The sequence below is a fragment of the Grampus griseus genome, assembly GCF_964374135.1.
Source record: "Grampus griseus genome assembly, chromosome: 18".
Lineage (NCBI taxonomy): Eukaryota > Metazoa > Chordata > Mammalia > Artiodactyla > Delphinidae > Grampus > Grampus griseus.
Window position 1 is genome coordinate 8,462,199 of NC_139012.1, and position 22,551 is coordinate 8,484,749.

A 22,551-nucleotide genomic window follows, 5' to 3' on the forward strand; every position below is an offset into this window, starting at 1 on the left:
TCACGTCCATTCATAAAAGCCTTAAAAGTTGGCCCAGTGTTTCCCACAGAAGAAGACCTAGAACTCAGATCTTCTGATTCCAAGTCCAGTGCTTTTCACATTCAGTAAATTTTAAACTCTTCATACTACTTCCTCTCACCAATACTTTGCTGTTTTTTTCCTTTAATGCAACTCAGATGCGTGGGCAGCTAGTCATTCATAGGCTATTCTCCCCAGGGTATTTTTGCCTCAAAGAGGGTCCTTGGAGACTCCAAATAACAACTCTAATTGTGGACTTGCAGGTTCCACAAAAGGATGGGAGAAAGGAGAGAGGAAGGTCATTTCAGTCAGAGAGAACAGTTCTCCGGAATCTCTCAAGTCCCAAAAGACTGTTGGTCTGAAGAGAGCCATCCCTGATGAAACACAATAGAAAATTGAAAGCTCATCTTTTATCATATGAACTTCAGAGCAAACACCTTGAAAAGTTATTAAATCCTCATTTCTCCAGAGCGATACACCAGAACCAGAGGGAAGCCTGAGCTGTCGAGTTGACTCACAGCCCTTGGTTTCTCCACCCAGGGAGCTAGGAACAGAAATCTGCTGCTGGTTTCTTGAAGACTGCCTATAGCTGAGCCCAGGGCATGAAGAAACTGAGCAGAAAAGATTGAAAAAGATGACAGTGGAAATCAAGCCCCAGCCTCCTGACGGCCCACTCAGGTGTGCATCTGTTCCCCGATTCTGTGTCGTAATGAAAGCAAATGATTTTTTTTTCATATTTAGATCTTTCCTATTCATCCTGGTCTGATGCCTGAATTTGAATGCAGCTGAAGTTCAGGGTATTAATTAATTGTGAATCTCTCCGATACTTGAATAGAAGGCCTCTCGAGCCTTAATGTGCAAATTTATGCAAAAACAATGTGAAAATTAGAAATGCATTGGCACATTTGTTTTAACCAGAACTGTAGCACTCTGTCTAGTCAAACAGACTGCTCATTTGCAAGTTGTCTATATGCAAAGCATTCTGCCCCTGGGAGCCTCAAATCTCCTTAGCAAGTCATCTGAAATTTGAGCAGAGCTTTGTTCTGATCCTACCCTCTCTCTCTCCCTTCACTTTCTCTCCTGCGGACCAGAGGCTCAGTAGGCTTTCACCTGGCACCTCCAGGCACGGCCAGAACATGAAGCCCCTCCCGGGAAAAATCCTAATCCTTCACCCCACCCGACAGGACCCCAATTTCCCTTTCCAGACCAGACCCAGTGAAGTAAAAGAGGCTGTTTGCGGGCAGGGCCTGGGCTAGCTTTCAGACTCTCGGGTGATGCTGGAGGTCAGAGTAGGGCAGCTGCTTGGAAAGCTGACGGACCCTGGGTATGTATGTGTCAAGTGCATGATTCTGCAGCTCTGCACCAGGCTGCCCCTCACCGCCCCCCAGCTTGGCTGGAGAAGAGCCAGCACAGCAGGTGCCAAGGTGCAGCGGCAGGGGGCGCGTTCAGCTCATGCGCCCTTGGCTGGCTGGCACGTGAGCCAAGAAGTGGGTCAGAGATCAGGAGATGCTTGGAGCCAGCCAGCAGGGCAGGGCCAAGTCACTCCACGCCTAGGAGTGGGAAGGGAGCCCTGACGGGAACGAGCTAGCTAATCATTTAGCTGTGGGAGTGAGAAGGGTGATGGGAGAGACAGAGGATCTCCAGGATCTAGCAAGCAGTCAGGCAGAGCTGATGGCAGCCCACCCATGCGGGGAAGGCAGCTGAGGAAGAGCGCTCCTGGGACAGGGGGCTGCACCAGCAGTGAGCGTGAGTCACTGTCACCCTTTGTGGACGGGACTCAAGGTTTTCCCAGCAGCTTAATCCAAGATGAAGAGGCCATCGTCAGGGACCCCAGGGGCTGAGGCTTTTGGCTCAATTGGCTCCTTTGCTTGGTGGACCCCCTGCTGCCCATAGCTCATGTTCATTCAAGTTATGGAATCAAGTTGCTCTGGAAACGCTGTTTTCAGGAAGTTCTTCAGTAAGTAAGTGACCAGTAAATTCAATTTTTACCAGCTTGGGTGCACTTAGGGTCACCCTGATGTCAGTATCCTGAGACCAGTGTGGTCCCTGGGTCAGCATCGTCACCGTGACCTGTGAGCTTGTCAGAAACGCGGACGCCTGAGGCCCACCCCAGACTTCCAGATTCAGAATCTGCCTTTTAACAAGACCCACCCGTGAGCTGTGAGCACGCTGAGTTTGGAGCAGCTCCTTTCTAAGGTATTTCTCTCAATCGCCTCCAAGCCAAACTGAGTTCCAGTATTTCCAGTTATCTGCTGGGTAACCTTGAATAAAGCGCTTCATTTCCTAGGCTCTCAAGTCCTCATCTGTGAAATGGGGATGCTAACCCTATTTAAGGTGATTAAACTGAATAATAAATTAGAATTTGTCCTATAAATTGTGAATCATGATCCAAATATTCAATTTGTTTTGTTTTGCTTTGTTTTGTTTTTTTGCGGTACGCAGGCCTCTAACTGTTGTGGCCTCTCCCGTTGCAGAGCACAGTCTCCGGACGCACAGGCCCAGCGGCCATGGCTCACAGGCCCAGCCGCTCCGCGGCATGTGGGATCTTCCCGGACCGGGGCACGAACCCGTGTCCCCTGCATCGGCGGCGGACTCTCAACCACTGTGCCACCAGGGGAGCCCCAAATATTCAATTTTATTCTTATGCCGCATCCTGACCCAAAAATTGGGTTATAAACTCCTAAGAATAGGAAGAATCTCTCCTCTACTTCTTTTTTATCTTCCTTATATGCTGAGGACAGCTTTCTGCTCATAATACGTTTGACCATTTGACATGCACAGAAATCAACCTCCCTTGGAACCTCAGATTCCCCCCCCACCGCAAAAAAAATTTCTAATTTCCATTCCTGATGTCAAGCACAAAGAGCTCCCATCACTTTGACCTAATCCTCTGAGGTTCATCCCTCCAAATAATTGTATTGTCTCTTGCTATGCAGCACTTTGTTACCATGGCAACACATACATAATTATGTGTGTAAGTAACTGAGGGGGGCTTTCCTGGCCGCCTTCCCACCAGACAGTACAGAAAGCATCCTACCCTCCTGCATGCTACTCTCCCATAGGTTTGCATCAAAACCCTACAAGTTTCTCAAACGTAAATATTCTTTATGCACACTACAGACCAATACACACAGACAGAATAATACAGTAGGAAAACTAGTAGGGGAGTAAATTGATGGCCTGGGTTCCAGCTCAGAGTCTGATACTAATCGGCAATTTGATTTGTCACAAGGCACTGGACTTCTCAGGACCCAATCGCCCCCATTGCAAGGAGATGCTTTCCTGCGGCTTAACCCCTACAATGTTCTGTAATAGTCGGAGTTGATTTTAAGCGTCATTTAACTGAGATTATTGAACAAAGCTTCCCAGCATTAAACATTAACACAGCTCTTTTTATATGGCACAGTTCATTATCATGTCAATAAATGATTAATTAGAATTCTCTGTCTGGACCAATAATTTGGCAGGACTTTTATGATCCATAATTTGTGCTGTGTTGTAAGGTTACCTCTCGAAACTGACATACTAGCATTTATTGTTTTTTATTGCCTCTCTGAGGTGGCTTTTGAAGGAGACACCAGGTGACATATGTTTAAAAAGGGTTTAAAAGTTTGATGCAGTTGGAGTAGACAGTCCTCATCTAGTGAGGAGTAGAGGACAAGCGCTTCTGTGGACTTCTGTGAGAATTTGAGCAGAAAAGCCAGCAATGAATAATTCAACGGTCTGTTTGGCCAACGCAACAGTCTGCGATGGCGCGTCCTGTGTGCTGCCGGAGGATGATTTCAACACCACTCTAAGTGTGGTCCTGAGCACGGTCTTGACCATCCTGTTGTCTCTGGTGATGTTCTCCATGGGATGCAATGTGGAAATCGAGAAATTCCTAGGGCACATAAAGCGGCCATGGGGCATATGTGTTGGCTTCCTCTGTCAGTTTGGAATCATGCCCCTCACAGGATTCGTCCTCTCAGTGACCTTTGACATCCTCCCCATCCAAGCTGTAGTGGTGCTCATCATGGGATGCTGTCCGGGAGGAACCGCCTCCAACATCTTGGCCTATTGGGTTGATGGCGACATGGACCTGAGGTAAGATATCTAAACCTCCCAGTACTGCAATCACCTTGAATTAATCTTCTCAGAAGCCTGTGGCGTTGTGAACGGCCGTCTGATCTGCCACTGATCTAGGGTCCAGCTAAGAATTGAAACAGGAGACGAAATGCCTTTACTCGCCTTCCTATGCAGCTGCTTAGCTCTGCGAATTTAGGGGTTCTCTTTTGTGTTTGCGTTTTAAAATCTAACTCAGTTAACAAGGAGTTGTATAATTGCTGTTTCTCTTTGGGAAAAAAGTCAAAGTTTTTCAAAAAAGAAATCCTTTCCAAGCCACAAGCTGCAGCTGAGAAAGTTTTCCTTGTTGGTATCAGAAAAAAAGAAAAACAAGAAACACTTTCTTTGTGGTGATCAGGAGCTTTGAATGCAATCGTGAAACTAAGTTGTTCATTAAAAGTTAGACCCTAGGATGAGACAATGGCCAAGCACCGCCAGTTTTTTGGACAAGCTTTTTCTTGGTATAAGGTGTAAGAAAGATTTTGTACATTTGCTTCACTTCTACTGGCATTAAACAAAAAAAAAAGAAAAGAAAAGAAAAGAAAAGAAAACCTCTACAACAGCTTTTTTAAAATTATGCTTACCTTCCTATAAAATAAACAGAAAATGGTTTCTCTGCTTCCCACAGAGTGATCTAAATTGCAATGCTTGCCCAATTCATCCTGTGCCAGTCTGAACTAGCATTGGAAAAAAAAAAAAAAGTAATAGGAATAAGACAAAGCAGTAATGCAAGGACACCAAGAATTTTAACGCTGCAAGTTGAATAGACAAATGTCTTTTTCCTTCCCTCACCATTCCTCATTTCCTGTGAAAGGTATGCCTTTCTGCAAACCTGCCAGGTGTCAGTGTAACGAGTGCTTATTAAATACTGTACAGTAGGCAATGGGCTCTGTGCATCACGTTATAACACTCCGAAGCAAGAAGCTCATGTGTAGAAATGTAACCAGAGCAAAATGTCAGACTGGATTCCAGGTTGATCCAGTGCCTAGTGGGCAACTGGAAGCCTGCCACCTGAGCCCGGCTGGTGAGGATTTCTCCAGAAGCTTTAGAAAAGCCATACAAACAATATACCTTCACGTGACATCTCTCTTCCATAAGGAAATACCATCTCTTCCTTGCAATAGATTTTTTTCTAAGGAAAGTCTTGTGAGGAGCAAAGGATGGCAAGTGCGCTTCAGGTTTAGTTAATCTGTGAACCACCCTACAGAGATAAGGTCTTGCTAGATTTCAACTTGGTGTGACCTGGGTGAAAGCACAGGGTTAAAATTCTACAGGCAAGTTGAGGGGAGTGAACTGAACTGAATACAGGACTTTGCCACCAAACATCTTTTACATAATATTTGTAACTTTTTAAGAAAACAGGAGAGTCTTGTGCCTCCACGAAATGCCACACGTGTCATCATTCCGTAAGACAGAAAAGTGTGTGTGATGCTGAGCTGAGCAGCTACTGGGGCAGATTCCCTTCCGGGGGCTGAAACTGTAAAAACCTAACCTACAAACTCCAAGTTACACTTTCCTGTGGTTTTAAGGAAATCTTGTTTCTCTGGAAACAGGAGATGATTATGTAATCTATCTCCCTCACATAACAATGCCTGTAAAACGTAAGAACCAGAATTAGAATTTGAAACCTTGGTGGAAAACCCCCAGCTGAATCAGTATAGGTGAATCCTTCAGCAGCTCCTCTAATGGGACACGTGCCACTGAAAATTATTAATTTTCATTCTAGAAAGTGTGCACTCCACAGATCTCTCTTGTCTTGTAAACAACACCAGCACACATCCAGTGCAGTCATCACCTCTCTAGCAACTTCACCTATCCGGAACTCAAACAAGACCCAGTGAAAGACTCTGCACACCCAAAGTAAATCATTCTTCATCTCACAGACGTTCCTCACACAGCACCCACTTACTCTCCCGATTGTAAAGCTCTAAAACTTTTTCCCAGCACAGAGGATGAAAAACAAGAAGTAGGGTGGAGCAAGTTGTTAGAAGGGGCAGGCCTATGTCCCACAGCAGCCAGTGGCCCCAAAAGCCTGACTGCAAAGGAAAAGATCAAAATGCCTCCAAAGAGAAGAAGCTAAGTCAGAAAGCACAGCAGCTCTGCATCACTATTTTAGGGACACACAGCTCTGTAAGCGTATCACCCAGAAGACATCACCACATTTTAGTGGAACAAGTAATAACGATAACCCATGATCACTGAAAGGACGTTAAATTATGCCTCTAGGAAGATCATGACATTATGCATTGCATATGTTAGAGGAAAAACTGTTGAAATACTTCTTCAGAGCAAATTAAGAAAGTGACACCTCAGCTATTGGGAAACAGTTTTCCAACACTTTTTATTCTTCTGGAGTGAGCAGTGGATAACTAAAGTCTCATGATCATTTATGTAGATACAATTCTATCTACCCTTTATATTTCCGATTCTGTCCTCTTGGAACTTTACCTTCTCCATTTCCACTTGAACTCTAGCAATGGCAGCGAAGACATGACTGTTTATACCAACAGGTATCTGCACTAGTTGAGCAGATACCATATAACACCGGCAAAACAACTCCATCTGGCTTTAACTTCCTGGATGTGGTTCCTGGGAGAAACTGAATCATCTCCCCTTCACGCTGTCATCTCTTCCCAAACCTGGGAAACCATTGCATTCTGCAGTCTCTGGTGACTTCAACACACACACACACACACACACACACACACACACACACACACACACACACACACACACACACACACACACACACACACACACACACACACACACACACACACACACACACACACACACACACACACACACACACACACACACACACACACACAGCAAAAAAAGCAGACCTTACTAATGGAATCCTTGCTCATTGTAATACAGCAAGTAATATTTCAGCTCCTTCTTAGACCACTCCAGCCTAGAAAGTTGTGGGAATCTGATCTGTGAACAAGTATTTTCACCTGTTCTAGCTCTGCCGTGGGCGCGTTATGAAAAAAATGTCTCAGGGAGAAAGGAAGGTGGTGCTCTCAGGTGAATTTGCTGGTGGCCCACAGTTTGGGGAACAAACACAGAGGCTTCCACCCCCTTGTGTCTTCTGTATACCCAAAGACTCCCCACTTTTTAATGTTTCCTTTCTTTAGCAATGGCCTCGGTCACACCACACAAGGATTTTCCTTTCTTTATTTTTTTAAGTTTTTGTTGGAGTAGAGTTGATTTACAATGTTGTGTTAGTTTAAGGTGTACAGCAAAGTGAATCAGTTATACATACACATATATCCACTTTTTTTCTTTGGATTCTCTTCCCATACAGAGGATTGAGTGGAGTTCCCTGTACTACACAGTAGGTCCCTATTAGTTATCTATTTTATATATACTCGTGTGGATATGTCAGTCCCGATCTCCCAATTTATCCCTCCCCAACCCCTTAACCCCTGGTAACCCTAAGTTTGTTTTCTACATCCATGACTCTACTTCTTTTTCATAAATAAGTTCATTTGAATCCTTTCTAGAGATTGTCATACTGAGCGAAGTAAGTCAGACACTGAAAGACAAATATCATATGATATCGCTTACATGTGGAATCCATTTTCCTTTCTCTGACTTCTTCTTTGGGGAATCCCTGCCTCTGCATCCTTTCTTCAGGTTCCCCCAATTCCTTCACTGCTATGCACTGTCTACACTCCCTTTGATTATTTTCTAGATTTAAGAGTTTCTAAGTTTTCTTACTACAACCTTTGTTCTTTTGCCAAATGTTGTTACATTTTTCATCTTCCCACTTTGTGTTCACTGTTATTTTAGTTGTTCAAAATCCCTGACCCTCTGGCTTATCACAAATTCAAAGCAGTTCTTCCCATTTCAATGACACAAATGTCCAGCTCCTCTCTAATCTAAGAATTAATCCAACACTATTTGAATTCCCCTTTATTTTCCCTCAGAGGAACCAAGCTTTGTTTTGCTCTGCAGCATTTCTTTTTATTTACGAGCTAACATTTAGTGGACACTGTTAGGGGCCACTCACAGTATAAGTCCTCTAGGTGTATTTTAATCCTCAAACTAATCTTCTGAGGTTAGTACTATTATTTTCTGCATTTAATAGGTGATAAAATTAAGGCTCCTATCCTTGACAGAGGTCACAGTCAGTACACGTGAGAGTCCGAATCGGAATCCAGACCTAGTCACTTAGCCCTGTCCGGACTCTTGACCTCTGTTCAACACTGTTTCTAACAATCATCATGTCTCCGCCTTCGAGCCCCGCCTGTATACACTTCGTTTGACCTTCCAAACTTGGTGTTTCATTTCTAATACGATTATAGCCTCTGCCTCCCTTACCACGGACTTCACCAAATTCCTCAACATTCACTCAATTCTCATTTATCGCTTCCGAAAAGAAAAACGAAGGAAAACTATGCTCCCTGGCAATGAATAGGACTAAGGAAAGAATTTAAACCGAGAGATTTTTTTCTGATGTTTTCTCTTATTCCAATATAAATGCAGGGTATAGTGTTTCCGTTGTTGACATCTGTGCTCTTCATAGAACTTCAAATGTTTTAGGTAAAATGATTTCTCCTTGCTAATTCATTCTCCTACATTGTTCCTTAAAATCGTTTATCTGAGTTGGTTTTCATCTCATTTTGAGTGGCTCTGGCCATCTTTTCTCTTGCCTCTCTGCAGCATCTCATGGTCAAGGTGGCCACTAAATCTGAACCACTCCCTTCTCCAACTCCTGTTTTGTCGCTTCTCGTGGGCTTCAAGAAACCATTCTTGCCAAACTCAAGCCAGGACACAACTTCATAAGTTGTCTTAGCAATGAGACAGAATTGAAGCTTTCAGAAGGAAATTTGAAAGAAAAACAAGGGGAGGAGCAGACTTCCTTCTAACAGTTGTTCTCATGGTTTAAAACAAAAAATGGTCAGCCATCTCTTCATTGTGATGCAGGTAATGAACACTGCCCCCTTCTCCACCCCCATCCCATCATCTCCACTCTGGAAAGCATATTGGATGCACTGGAATACAAGTAATTTTATTATGGGGATAACTTTAAATCCATCCTAATTTATTTCTTTAAATAAAAGATGAAAAAGAGAATGGCAAAGGAAGAGAGAGAGGGGAAAATCAAACTCCAGGATCTTACTTATAAGTAGGACAAAGCACTATTCGTAACAAATTAACTTATTATTCTGGTGTGGAACTCTGCCTTTAGCATCCTATTGCATATCTAAATTAAGTTAACGTGTCACCATAACAGATCGAACTTCTTGGCAATGCTTTACATACATCCCCAGCACTGGTTATTGTTACACAATTTTAGCTCTACTAAGACAAGTATTTTTTTCTAAATCCTTTAAACATGTCTTAAGCGACTTCATTCTGGTTTTTAAAAAAATGATTATTATGCAAGGTAAGCCGCCGGATAAACACCACCCCATCCTTCATTTTGCCAAAGCTGCTTAGTTAGATGCAATGAAACGAGCTTCCTCACCTCCAGCTGTTTTCCTTAGCAATGTGTAGGGTGGTTTGTGGTCTTGGGTTGTTTTTCCGGAGGGGAGGCAGGTGTTGTAAATAACTTAATATTTCCTTGAAGTCCACATACAATTCCTTTAAGAACTTACTACTCTGATAGTGCTACGGCTATTAGAGAAAGGGCCTTTCAGAAAAATCTCTCTAGCTTCCTGATTCTGTATTATGCTGAAACACAACAGAGACACACACACACACACAATGGCTGGATAGGGTTAGGGTTAGGGTTACAGTTAACTGGCTTTTAATGAGCGCCTTGCGTTATTCTAAGTACTGGACTCATTGGGTCCCTTAGTCCTCACAGCCAATGAGGTAGTGATGATTATGATTTTCTTCATTTCACAGATAAGGAAACTGGCAAAGGGAACTCAAGTAAATTACCCATAGTCATAAACGTGGCCACGCCTGCTTCCAAGCCAGCCAGTGTCTGGCCCAGCCGTTTAAGGGCTCTGTTTCCCAGGAAGAGAATATGCCCCCATACACAGGGCACTTTTCAGGGACCAAAAGACCCGCTACCCAAAACCTCTCCTCCATCCACTGCAGTAGTGCTAAAAATAGCATCATTCCATGCCCTCCACTCCAAAGCCAAAGTCCACTTGCTCAACCGTGTCCACTCACTCAAACACTGATGCTTCAGGAGGAGCGCTACCAGACCCTGGTGCTACTGGGCACCATCTGCTAAATTTCTTAGCAGAACTAGAACCCAGACCCACCCTGCCTGCTTGCATGTTTTCCTTGGTTTTTGAAGTCAGCTTCCTCTCCTTCTCTCAAGCTTCGGGCGTTAGGGGAATAATTTGTCTGCTTTAAGGAAAGACATTGAGGCTTCCTCCCTTGGACGTGCATTCTCCTCCAGGGGCCACGGAGGCCCGTCTCACCCCGAGCAGACACAGCAAAGCCCCTGATGTCTTGGCGGGTATAAATGTGTCTGCTGTTCTCTGATTGGAGGTTCGAAGGGTGGCATGTCCAAGCACCTTGTACCTTGTTTTAACAATGAGTTTATACAGTCACAAAATATCTTCTCTGATCCTTGAGAACCAATGGGGAGGAAGGGGTGGCACAAGACAAAGTAGAAAGACACGAAATACAGATCTCACCATCTTTTCCCCGGTGTGGCCCTGCACAGACCAGGGTACATGTGTATTTCTGTCCATCAGACCGGATGGTGCTGCCGGCGGAGGGTCTTTGGCAGGACTTTCTAATCACGCACCGAAAAATGAAACAACCTCTCCCGTAGAAAACCCAGTTGGCTGTATCACCCTGCCCGTTTCCTTTCAGCATCAGCATGACCACATGCTCCACGCTGCTTGCCCTGGGGATGATGCCGCTGTGCCTCTTAATCTATACCAAAATGTGGGTCGACTCTGGGATAATCATAATTCCCTATGATAAAATAGGTAAGTCATTCCCCCACCAGGTTGCTTAACCCGGCCCTCCTCCCCTCTGCTTGTCCCTGGGTAGCTCCTCAGGCCAGGCTCAGACCCAGCTAGACCTTACCTCTCGCACCAGCCGTAGTTTGTGCCCAGTTAGGATTTCAGGACAAGTCTCGCCTGCGCTTGAATGAGGACTGGCCGAATGTGAATTCTAAAGCTTGACGCCGTGGGAGAACTGGTTTTGTCCTCCACTGAAATCACCAGGGAGGGGGCTGACGGAATGGACCCCCGTGCACAGCCGTGTGGACCTGAGGAGGCTGGGGCTGCCGACGCACAGGAGGCTCTGTCCTTCCCTTATCCCAGGGCACAACGGGTCCAGGGCGCTCCGGAACACTCATATTGAACAAATACAAAAAGCATTCTATTTATGGTTTCAAAATAGGGCACCCGGTAAGCAATGGCCATGAGAACCCTCCACATATAAATAGTGAGTTCCATGAGAAACACACTATTTATAACCCTCCACTGGGAACCACGTCGTGATTCAGAAGTTGATCTACTGGCCCAGCTTGTGTACCAGGCCCTGGGAGTCAAATGTGCAAGTTATATCTCTGTCTCCACTCAGCTCCCAGATGATCACCCCCAGCCCCAAAGGGCTTTGTTTCCTGTTTCTGGGAGAACAGATATTGGTGGGAGGTTAAGTCATTGGTGGAACATGGGGTCAAGGGCAGGACAAGACAGTTCCTGGTCTACCCAAACCAAGCATCCGCTAGAACCACGGTCATCAAAGATGAGATGTAAGTGAACTAGTACCTCAGTACCAATGGCCAGCTACTTGACATGCTAAACAGTCTTTTTTCAGCTGACCTTGCAGACCAGTGTCTCCCTGATGGGCTGCCTCAAAGAGGTGCAGGGGTCCCGTGGAAGGGAACATGTGAGCAAAGACTGAACAGTGCCTCAGAAAGATGTTTGTAAACAGGATTCCTGTTGACATGGGAAGCTGGACTGGATGGCTTCCATTTCTAAGAAAAACTGTTTCTGTGATAAAAACATGATTCGGCTCTACGCAACTGAGTTAGAACAAACTTTGGAACACTCACGGGGGACAATCTGTTTTGCAACATTTTCTCACACAGAGTCTACTCTATTCCTACCATGGCCATTAGACATCCTCCCCACACATACAAAAAAGTGGTCCTTTTTGGCACACCTTGTTCAGTGTGGGATTTCTCCTCACGCGGTCCTTCTACAGACCCCAGGGAGCTCCTTCCTATCAGATGTCATCTCCTGCAAGCAGGCTTTAGGGTGACCCTGTACAGCCACCTACCTGTGCCTCATGCTGCTCAACTCTCAGTCTGCTCCCTGGGAGGACACCTTCCTTCAAGGAAAAGAGCGCAGTTTGCTTGAGTGGTGTGCACTGTAGGCCTCTCACAGAATGTGTCTGCTGAATGAGGAGTTTTAATTCTATATTATTTGTCGTTGAAGAAAAAAATGTAAGCCTTAAAATAGTCTCCTCTTGATAGTCTTTCCCTCCTGGAAAATGCCCCATGGCGATATTGGGAAATTCTAACTACAGTGTGAATGACTGATAGCACCTTCTTCAATGTGAATACATTTTGAAAAGAAGAGAAAGTGAGTCATTAGTACCTGAAAGGAGGAAAAGGTCATCTTACAAGGCATAAAGGGCAAAAAGAAAAGAAAAAAGAAAACAGAAGGGGAGAGAAGTGAAGAGGAAAAGATAAAAAGTTTTAAAATGAGAGTTTGAAAAAGCAAAAGTATTAACTCTGCTTAGTCACCATTTTGTCCTTGTCCTTTTTCCAACCTAACCATCTTGCTACCCTTTAATGTAGAAAACACACAACCTGATTAATTCACAAGATGTTTTTGATACTTTTCAATGAGGCAATTAAGTAAGGCTCGGGGTATGTGTTTAATTTGTCCAAGATGACCAGGGAGCTGGAAATAACCCTCGGCCTGCTCTCCACTCTGCTCTGTTGGCCGGCCTATTGGGCCCAGTTTCCGTACGGTGCTCATCACGTTCTGATGATTCAATAAACACCCCCTGAGCCCCTTCAGATGGTGACATCTGGATGGAGGAGGGAGGCAGCTTGCGCAGCTGGTACCACTGCAAACACTGCAGAAAGCTCCCATGCTACCTCTTCCATCCCCTGCATGTCTAGGACCACAACCCGTGTATCCACTTCCCCATCTGATTCTCACAACTGCACCATGCATTAGACATAATTCTGGCCACTTCACAAATGAGGAAACTGAGGCTGGGAGGCTTAAATGATTCACCTGGTTCTCACAGTTTGCGAATAAGGTTCAGCTCCGAGTCTGTCTGGCTCCAAGTTCTACCCCATGACTCTGTTTCCCACTCGCTTTTCTTCTTTTTTCTTTGTCCCTTTCTTCCCTCCTGTACCTGCCGTGTAACCTTGATTACAGACCAAGCTATGGTTCGAACAGTGCAACTGTAAGCGATGCTCTCTCGTCTCAAAGGACAGGCATTTGCCACAGAGAGCTCAGGCACGTGGGGAATAAGAAACACAAATCTCTAGGCTTCTGGAGAGTAAAGAATTCCAGGTGGGAGTCACACACTCTGAGTGGGATGAAGGGCAAAGAGTGTCTTTTCCAGCCAACGTTGAGTCCTGGAAAATCTTTATCCGGTCTCGTCTGGTCAAGAGGGGAAATGCAATTCTGCCATTACCTTTGGCCACTGGTCCTGCTTGTGTGTCTATCTGGTAGCCTTGGGCTGCCCCCAAGAGATTACGACTCAGCAGAGGGGGGCCGAACACGGGCTGGGCTGCCTTTGCACAGATCCAACACATGACAAATACATTACCAAAACCTAACCGCACTCACATTCCAATCGCAGTATTGGCACCCAGATTTAAGCGAACGCAGTGCAACCAATTTGTATCAAGACGGCTTTCCTTTAAGGCCTACAAACATCCATTCAGGGAATAGTCTGGACACCCAGAGGAGGAAGTCTCCTCCCAAAGTAGCAGGATGTAAGGATACCCAAAGGGGATTCTTCTGCGGGCTCTGACCAGTACATCCATCAGTGACCTTTTGCATTTCCTTTATCCCACCATTTTCTCCTTACTCTTTCATCCCTAAATTTCTTTTTTTCTTTTCCTGCTCTTGGTACCCTTAGCTATTACTTAATCCCATTGAGTAATTTCTGGGAAAAAGTAATTGCAGACCCTTCTATCCCCAGGAGGGCCAGAAGGCTACAAAGACATTATGTCTTCATCACTATTATATTCATTCTAAATTGATATCTACAGGCCTGGAATCTAGAATCCATTTCCCAGTCCTAGTTCAATCTACTCCAATACCAGACCACCACCACTCTCAGAGTTTCATTCTTCAATTCCACTTTCTCCTACTACTTTAAAAGGATGTTTGAAAAAGAAACAGCCTGTGAGAAGTTAGAAGTTGTTTGGTGCCATATTATATAAAAGCAGCCATCGGACAAATGAGTGTTAAACAACATGGAGAAACAAACCACAGGTCACAGGAACAGCAGTAAGTTTAACGCAGAGAAACTGAAGTATGACTCTTTTATCTGGCTGGGTGAGCACATTCCTGCAAAGAATTATAATTACTTGAGAGGTCGACAAATATATTATCTCATGGAAAATTTAAAGCACGCTTTTGCAACCTATTCTTTCACTTCTCTGCTGCAGATTTGAATCACCCCAGTCTTAACCGGAAGTCATTAGCCACAGGATGCCTGGAGAATTTTGAACTTTTTTCTTTTATTTCTACTACCGTGAAGTAACAGACAGATGTTAAATATCATCTTTGTACACCCCAAGAATACACGCGCGCGCACACACGCGCACACACACACACACACAAACACACACACACATACACATACTTTGAAAAGGTATTTTTCCTAGGATATCAAGATCCCAAGGCCACATAAGCCAAGATTCTGACAAATTGAAACTAAAAGATATTGATTGGCAGCATAAAGAACTCTTAAAAAAAATTAATCCAGGATTTAGGAAAAGGACTTATATCATCGATATATCAATTTTCCACCAGAAATACTGAATTATTTACTGGAGTAGGTAAAGAAGCAGAGTTTGGGGGGGGTGGGTTGTTTTTTAAATTATTTAGTGTATTCAGGAAGGGAGCCTGATCTACCTCCTAAACGTTTTTTGGGGCCGCTTACTCTCGTTTTGCTCTTTCCTGTGCTGTATTCTGTTGATCAAATTGCCCTCTGTCACCTGCAGGTATATCTTTGGTGGCTCTTATTGCTCCTGTTTCCATTGGAATGTTTATTAATCACAGATGGCCCGATAAAGCCAAGATCATACTTAAGGTAAGTGTCCCATGCCACAGGCAGCATGGTCAAGTGGCCCAGAGTGTGCACTGCAGCGATGGGTCTCTCCATCTACTGAACTAGTTTTTCTCACTGTATTATAAAGCCCCTTCTAGAGGGTCTTAAAGTTATTAGACATGCAGCCCACTCTTCTAGAACACCCTTGAACCTAGGGGTAAGACAGGAATTGTCTTACCACAACCACAGGGCAAGTTTCTATCCGCGCTTTGAGATTCCCAATTCAAACTTTACCTCTTGGTTTTATTCTACTCTGTACACCGACGGCACTTTGCTTTTATCTCTGTTATGTGGGTTTGTATTATAAAATATATCTAGACAGCTGTCTTAGAAAAGAAATCGTATCTTTCTTATCCCTGTATCTATATGGCCATCTGTACCTGGCAATTGGTAGATTTTATATACACATTTATATATACATAAAAATAATAATATATAACTATATATATAAATGATGATATACATAATTAGCAACAATTCATTCCGTTTTACCAACTATATTCTAGCCACCTGATGGAGATAGACAATATAGATGATATAGACAAATATAGACATGGATAGATTCCACTTCTCATGGGGGCAAAATAAGGCACTTGGTGTCCTCTGTTTCTCTGGACCAGAAAAAAAAATGTTAACATCCCCGATTTTTTTTTAATGTGAAAAGGAGAAAGCAATAACAGTGTTTTGTTTGTCCATGCCTTTTTAACTTTTATAGAATTTTATCTCCATTTTCTCATTATCATAACAATCATAAAATGTGACTCAGGTAAGATTTCATCCTCAATTACAGATGAAACATCTAAGACTCAGAGAGGTTTCATGATTGACCTAAGGAAGGCAGGCAGGAGGACTTGAATCTGGAAGCCAGCTCTTCTAGTTCTTATTGGAGTGGGTTTTCTTCCTCTCTGACAAGGATAATTTGCAACTAGAACATCTTCTTCAGGCTGAGTACGGACTCTCAATTGGTCCTGTTAAGCTTCTTAAAGATTAAACCGTGGGAAAAGCCCCAGCACTTCTGGAGGGTCTACCGCGGCCGTCGGGCAAGGGTTACACAGAAAGGTCACTTATTCTCACTTTCCCAGAGAGAAAGAGATGCTTAGGCTTCTTCTCTGACAAGAATATTTGGATTTGCATTGCCTCACGATTGCTGCATCTGCTTGTGTCTTTCTTGCAGGTTGGGTCCATCACAGGCATCTTGCTTATTGTGCTCATAGCTGTGGTCGGAGGAGTACTGTACCAGAGTGCCTGGATCATTGAGCCCAAACTCTGGGTTATAGGAACCCTATTTCCCTTGGCCGGTTACTCCCTAGGGTTTTTTCTGGCCAGAATAGCTGGTCAGTCCTGGCACAGGTATGGTGTTTTGGTAAATCAGACTAGGAATCTTCTTCTGTAATAGCTGCTGTATTTGTTTGCTAGGGCTGCTGTAACAAAGCACCACAAACAGTGGTTTAAACAACAGAAATGTGTCTCCCAGTTCTGGAGGCTAGATGTCCAAAATCAATGTCAGCAGGATTGGCCCTTTCGGAGGGATAAAGGGGATCCGTTCCAGCCTCTCTCCTTGGCTGGTAGATGACCATCTTCTAGCTATTTCTCTCCACATTGCCTTCCTTCTGTGCATGTCTCTGTGTCCAAACTTCCCCTTTTTATAAGGACACCAGTCATATTGAATTAGGGTGCATCTGAATCACCTTGTCTTAACTAATCGTATCTTTAGTGACCCTATTTCCAAACAAGGGCACAATCTGAGGTACTGAGGGTTAGGACTTCAGCATATGCATTTGGGAAAATACAATTCAACCTACAACAGCTGTACATACTGATGCAGATTCAAAGTTTCTCACCTGTAATAACATTACCCTATTTCTGAATACATCATTCTATACAGACTCATTCATCCCTAAATTATGCAAGTCCCCCAGAAAGAAAACACTGACTGCCTCTGTTCAGATCCTCCTGGACCATTCCCCCAGGTGCAAGTTGGCCTCTTCCATTGTCACGCGTCCTTATTCTCCAAACAAAGTGACTTCAGCCGAAGCACCCAGGTTGGCCTTGTGATCCACAAGGGTTCCTCAGGCCAGAAACAGGATGCACTCATGATCCACAAAGCGCTGGGTATCAGAACTTGTTTTAGCGTGTATGGGCTTTCCTCTCTGACTAGAGCATCAGAATCAACATTTAATTTTATTTTATAAAGAAATATTTAATCAATATTGTATTTAATAAGGATATATTGCTTATTAATAAATGCTATCCATATACTAAATATAATATAAATAATCTCTGTGTATATATGCACATATAGAAATAGATGACACAGATACTTCCACTGCTTAGAGGGCAAAATAAGTTAATTGGTGTTCCTTGTTCCTCTGGACAAGAAAATATTATAATCCCCAATTTTTTTAATTTGAAAAGGAGAAAACAGTAACAGCAGCTTTTGTTTACATAAAGCTTTTTAACTTTTGTAGAGGTTTATGTCCATTTTCTCATTATCATAATGATCATAAGGGTGACTAGAGCAAGATTTTATCTATGTATATGTAGAGAAAAAGTGATAAAACATTTATTTATATTATAATGTATTATCTAATAATACGTTAATGAGTTACATATTTGTTTAATATAAATAAAACTATATAGTGAATACATACATTAAAAACAGATATATGTATACGCACATACACATGTACTTGTTCTCATATCTGCTTTTTTTCCGGAGTAAATATTTTTTTAAATTGAGGCTTAATTGACAATGTTGTGTTAGATTCAAGTGTACAGCAAAGTGATCGTTATACACATATGCATATTATTTTTCAGATTCTTTTCCTTTATAGGTTATTACGAGATATTGAATATAGCTCCCTGTTCTAGACAGTAGGTCCCCTTGCTGTTCACCTATTTTATATATAGTTTGTGTATCTATTAATCCCAAACTCCTAATTTATCCCTCCCCACCCCCCGCTATCCCCTTTGGTAAGGGTAAGTTTTCTACATTCATATCTGCTTTTTTTTTTTTAAACATCTTTATTGGAGTATAATTGCTTTACATTGGTGTGTTAGTTTCTGCTTTGTAACAAAGTGAATCAGTTATACATATACATATGTTCCCATATCTCTTCCCTCTTGCGTCTCCCTCCCTCCCACCCTCCCTATCCCACCCCTCTAGGTGGTCACAAAGCACCAAGCTTATCTCCCTGTGCTATGCGGCTGCTTCCCACTAGCTATCTATTTTACGTTTGGTAGTGTATATATGTCCATGCCACTCTCTCGCTTTGTCACAGCTTACCCTTCCCCCCTCCCCATATCCTCAAGTCCATTCTCTAGTAGGTCTGTGTCTTTCTTTATTCCTGTCTTACCCCTAGGTTCTTCATGTCTGTCATACAGAGTGACCTAAGTCAGAAGGAGAAAGACAAATACCATATGCTAACACATACATATCTGCTTTTAATGTTATACAATAACAAAGCAAAACAAGTACACCCCAAACAAACCAATGAAAACATAGGTTCTCGGAACATTTCTTTCAGGTGTCGAACAGTTGCTTTGGAAACAGGGATGCAGAATACACAGCTGTGCTCCACCATCGTCCAGCTCTCCTTCACTACCGAGGAGCTCAACCTCACATTCACCTTCCCACTCATCTACAGCATTTTCCAGCTCATCATGGCAGCAATATTCTTAGCACGTAAGGAACACTGATCATCACATTTCATTGTGATGTGCTTCTTTGAGAAATCCTGGAGTTGCTAGTATGGCATTTTTTAATTCCCTTTTTCTGGTAGTGAAATCAACAGGTGGGAAAGGCCACCGATAATATTATCACGACTTCCCGACTGCTGATGAAAAAAATTATAATCTTACCAAAACGTTCTAGCAAAGGGTATTTTTAAGTGAAAAGTAAGGAAGGTTGATTCTCTCCACTGACTTTCTTTTTCTCAGTAATTAAGGAGCATATTAACCTGTTAGGACCATTTTATAGTGTGCCTTCCTACCTGCTTCCAGGAACCCTGAACTGGTCATTTTTCTCAAATCATCATCTTGATATGCTTAGTATATATGTAGGATATTTATCAGAAAATTAGTATACAAGGGATGTTTATCAGGCTAAGTTATATTGGAAGACATGTATGTATGTGCATATATGTGTATATATATATTTTTTTTATAATAACCATACAATTGAAATAGTTGAAGCAAACATGTTCTTTATTTCAAGTACTAAGAATAGCCAACTTGATTTTTAATTTCACTCTAATGTAGCATATAGCTTTGATCCATTAGCCCCTGCCACCTGCTGGCTTTCACCTACTTGAAACTTTTCTTTATATTTTGTTTTCTAAGTACTGGTCATATTTGACCTTTATTTTCAAATTCTGGGGATTTTTGGGGGAGGGTTGGTTTAATAAAGAAACTTCCTCTTAAAGCTTAGTGGCATTTTAATGAGGATTGTATAGTGAAAGTGAATGAAAAAATAATGTGACTCTTAAGTGACACAATGACCAGAGGTACAGTTTTGTATAGGCTGAGGTTTGGTTTTTCACTTAGCTCCAACAGATGTTTAACTGGCCCATAGGAGTTAATCACTCTCTGTGCTATCATCTTGAATGTCATTCTCGAAGCAGAGTTGTCCTTTCCAGTACAGGATCCTCTGGACCCATTAGAAACGTTCCACTGACTTATCACTGGCACAGGAGGGAGGGCTCCACGGCCTAATTACCTTGTTTACCTGTATGATGGAGATGTACCAGGTTTGGTACACTGTGGGATTTTCCCAAATAATACTAGTGGTGTCTACTAGCCAAACCAGAGAAAGTAGATTGGTGGTAGGACAATTACATAGATTTACTAGTTAAATAACTAATTAAAAGGGGATTAGTAGATAAGCTGAAGGAATAATGGAAAAGTGGGCAATAGTATTGCTCTTGTATTTTCCCCCAGTTTTAGCAGCAAGAATGAAAACAAGGATATGCAATGCCGGGAAACATATTTTGGTGTAAGGATTAGAAGTCTAAATACTTTGGGGGACAAGAAAAGGAAAGAAGGAAGGGAGGAAGGAAGGGAGGGAAATAAATAGTTTGGTTAAATAAAATCAGTGATAAGTTGAGGGATTCCCGGCTCAAAACAGTTTATAATAAAAGTGTTGGGATATTGTAATTAACCACAAGCTCAATTCAATAGAGTCAATAGCTCAGTGGCTTCAAAACTAATATATTAGTAGAAGGGCAGAGACCAACCAAGGGGATATTGACCTTGACATATTAAGACCTTGGAAGCAGGCTATTGTCTCTCTCAGCTGTGTATCATCACAAGAGTTACTGTTTACTGAGCACTTACTACTCTCGCAGGGCTGTGCTAGGCCCTTTACCATTTTATCTCACAATTGCCCTCTGAGATAGACAGTATTATTATACCAATTTTAAGTGTGAGGTATTGGGAACTGAAGGTGCCAATAAATAACACTTTCTTTTCCCCTGTAGACTTTGGAACCAGATGAGAAGTAGGAGAAAAAAGAATCAGATATTTAGATAACAAAATAGCCCTTTTATTATAGATAAAGTTTAATTAAAAAATATGGCTCAAAACAACGACCACATGGGCTTGGTAATACCGTCCCTCTCCACTGCTTCCTACATGTGCATGTAGCACACGCATACACACATCAACTGCAGGCCAGTCTGTCCAGGTGTGAGCTGACCTCAAATATATGCTGAGAAATGGCTGCCACCAGAGACTAGCAGCTTCATGGACGAATCACCCATCAGCCAAGGCTCCCCCATCATAGGAAAGACAGAGTGAAGGCTGGGAGAGAGTTATTCCAGCTCAAGTCCTCCAACACAGACCAGTAGACCAAGGTCCTGACAACACCCCTTAGCTTGTAGCATATTATTGAGGACTAGTGCATAACTGGGAGACAGTAGGGACAGAATAAACATCTGCTGTTGTTGTTATTGGTGAGTACCACCTACAGGGCTTATGCCTGCAGAAATCAGGGGAGCAAATAGCCCTTAACTGTGTGCTAGGTCCTTCTGAAGTGCAGTCACCCCTCTTACCATGAGCGATCATGGAACTAAGAATGGTGATCACGCTCTCTAAGTAGCCTCCAGCCCACAGAAAATGCCAACTGCTTTTTGAGACATAGATTATAATCACTGTCCAAAGTAAGTTTGCAGCTTATTATTATGAAATTTGCTTAACCTGCTGTGTATTGTTTTCTAGTCTATATAGCATACAAGAAATATTACAGAAAAAACAATATGGAACTTCCAGAGGGCAAAGGCAATGAACCAGTCCCTGAGTCATCATTCCAAAAGGAGAATGAAGGATTTCAACCAGATGAAAAGCACACACCAGTGGACCAAAAGGAAAAATTCTAAAGAATACGCATCAGCTATAACAATATTTAATTATTTGTTTTGATGGGATATTTGGCAGAAAAAACGTTAAGGAGAAAATTTAAGTTTGAACTGAATTCATGTATTGGTTTTGGTACCATGTGACTGGTGGTCCAAATCCTTAATGTGACAAATATTTATACATATATATATATACATATACACATATATATATATATATATATATATATATATATATATTCTGTCTTTGAATATGCCCCCAAAATATCCTCAAACCTCAGACTAAACCCAACATAAGAAACACTGAGAATTTAATAACCAAATTAGAATCAAGCCCATAACTCGTCAAGGGTTTTGTATAAGCGTTGCTCTGACGTGGGAGTCCAATGATGCCCACTTGACCTTTTTAGGAAAAACAGAATTCTTTCAAATGGCTTGAATTTGGCCGCTCTTCAAGCCCTGGAGAGAGACTTCCTCTAGGCTTGCCTGTGTGACACTGGCTACTATGACAGCCATTTGGTTCATGCAAAGCTCCCACAGTAGGCAACATAGAGCAGGGAGGTGGTGGAAGACACAAAGACAGAAGTATTGGAAGAAACTCGACTGCTCTAGTGGGTGAACTCCATTCCATGGGAGATCATGGGAAATACATGGAAAAGCACAGATAACAAAAACTTGCTTGCAATGCAAGACAAGAGTCAATTAGGTGTGCAAAAGTAGCGGGTAAGAATGAAGTCAGGGGGCCACGCGGGAAGTGAGTAAGTATCAAACAGTGTTTCAGGAAGAAGAGGACAAGCCCAGGGCCCAGAAATGGGAAGAGCATCACCAAGTGAGT

The 22,551-nt window shown here is 42.8% G+C and overlaps 1 protein-coding gene across 1 annotated transcript; it reads left to right on the plus strand.

The window, feature by feature from the left end:
- Positions 1-3,724: 3,724 nt before the first annotated feature.
- Positions 3,725-21,737, plus strand: SLC10A2 (solute carrier family 10 member 2; the record flags this gene model as incomplete). Its single annotated transcript, XM_082675352.1, has 6 exons — positions 3,725-4,101; positions 10,912-11,030; positions 15,257-15,345; positions 16,538-16,713; positions 18,891-19,048; positions 21,580-21,737. 6 exons carry the CDS (start codon positions 3,725-3,727, stop codon positions 21,735-21,737), a joined length of 1,077 nt encoding a protein of 358 aa, XP_082531478.1.
- Positions 21,738-22,551: the final 814 nt, after the last annotated feature.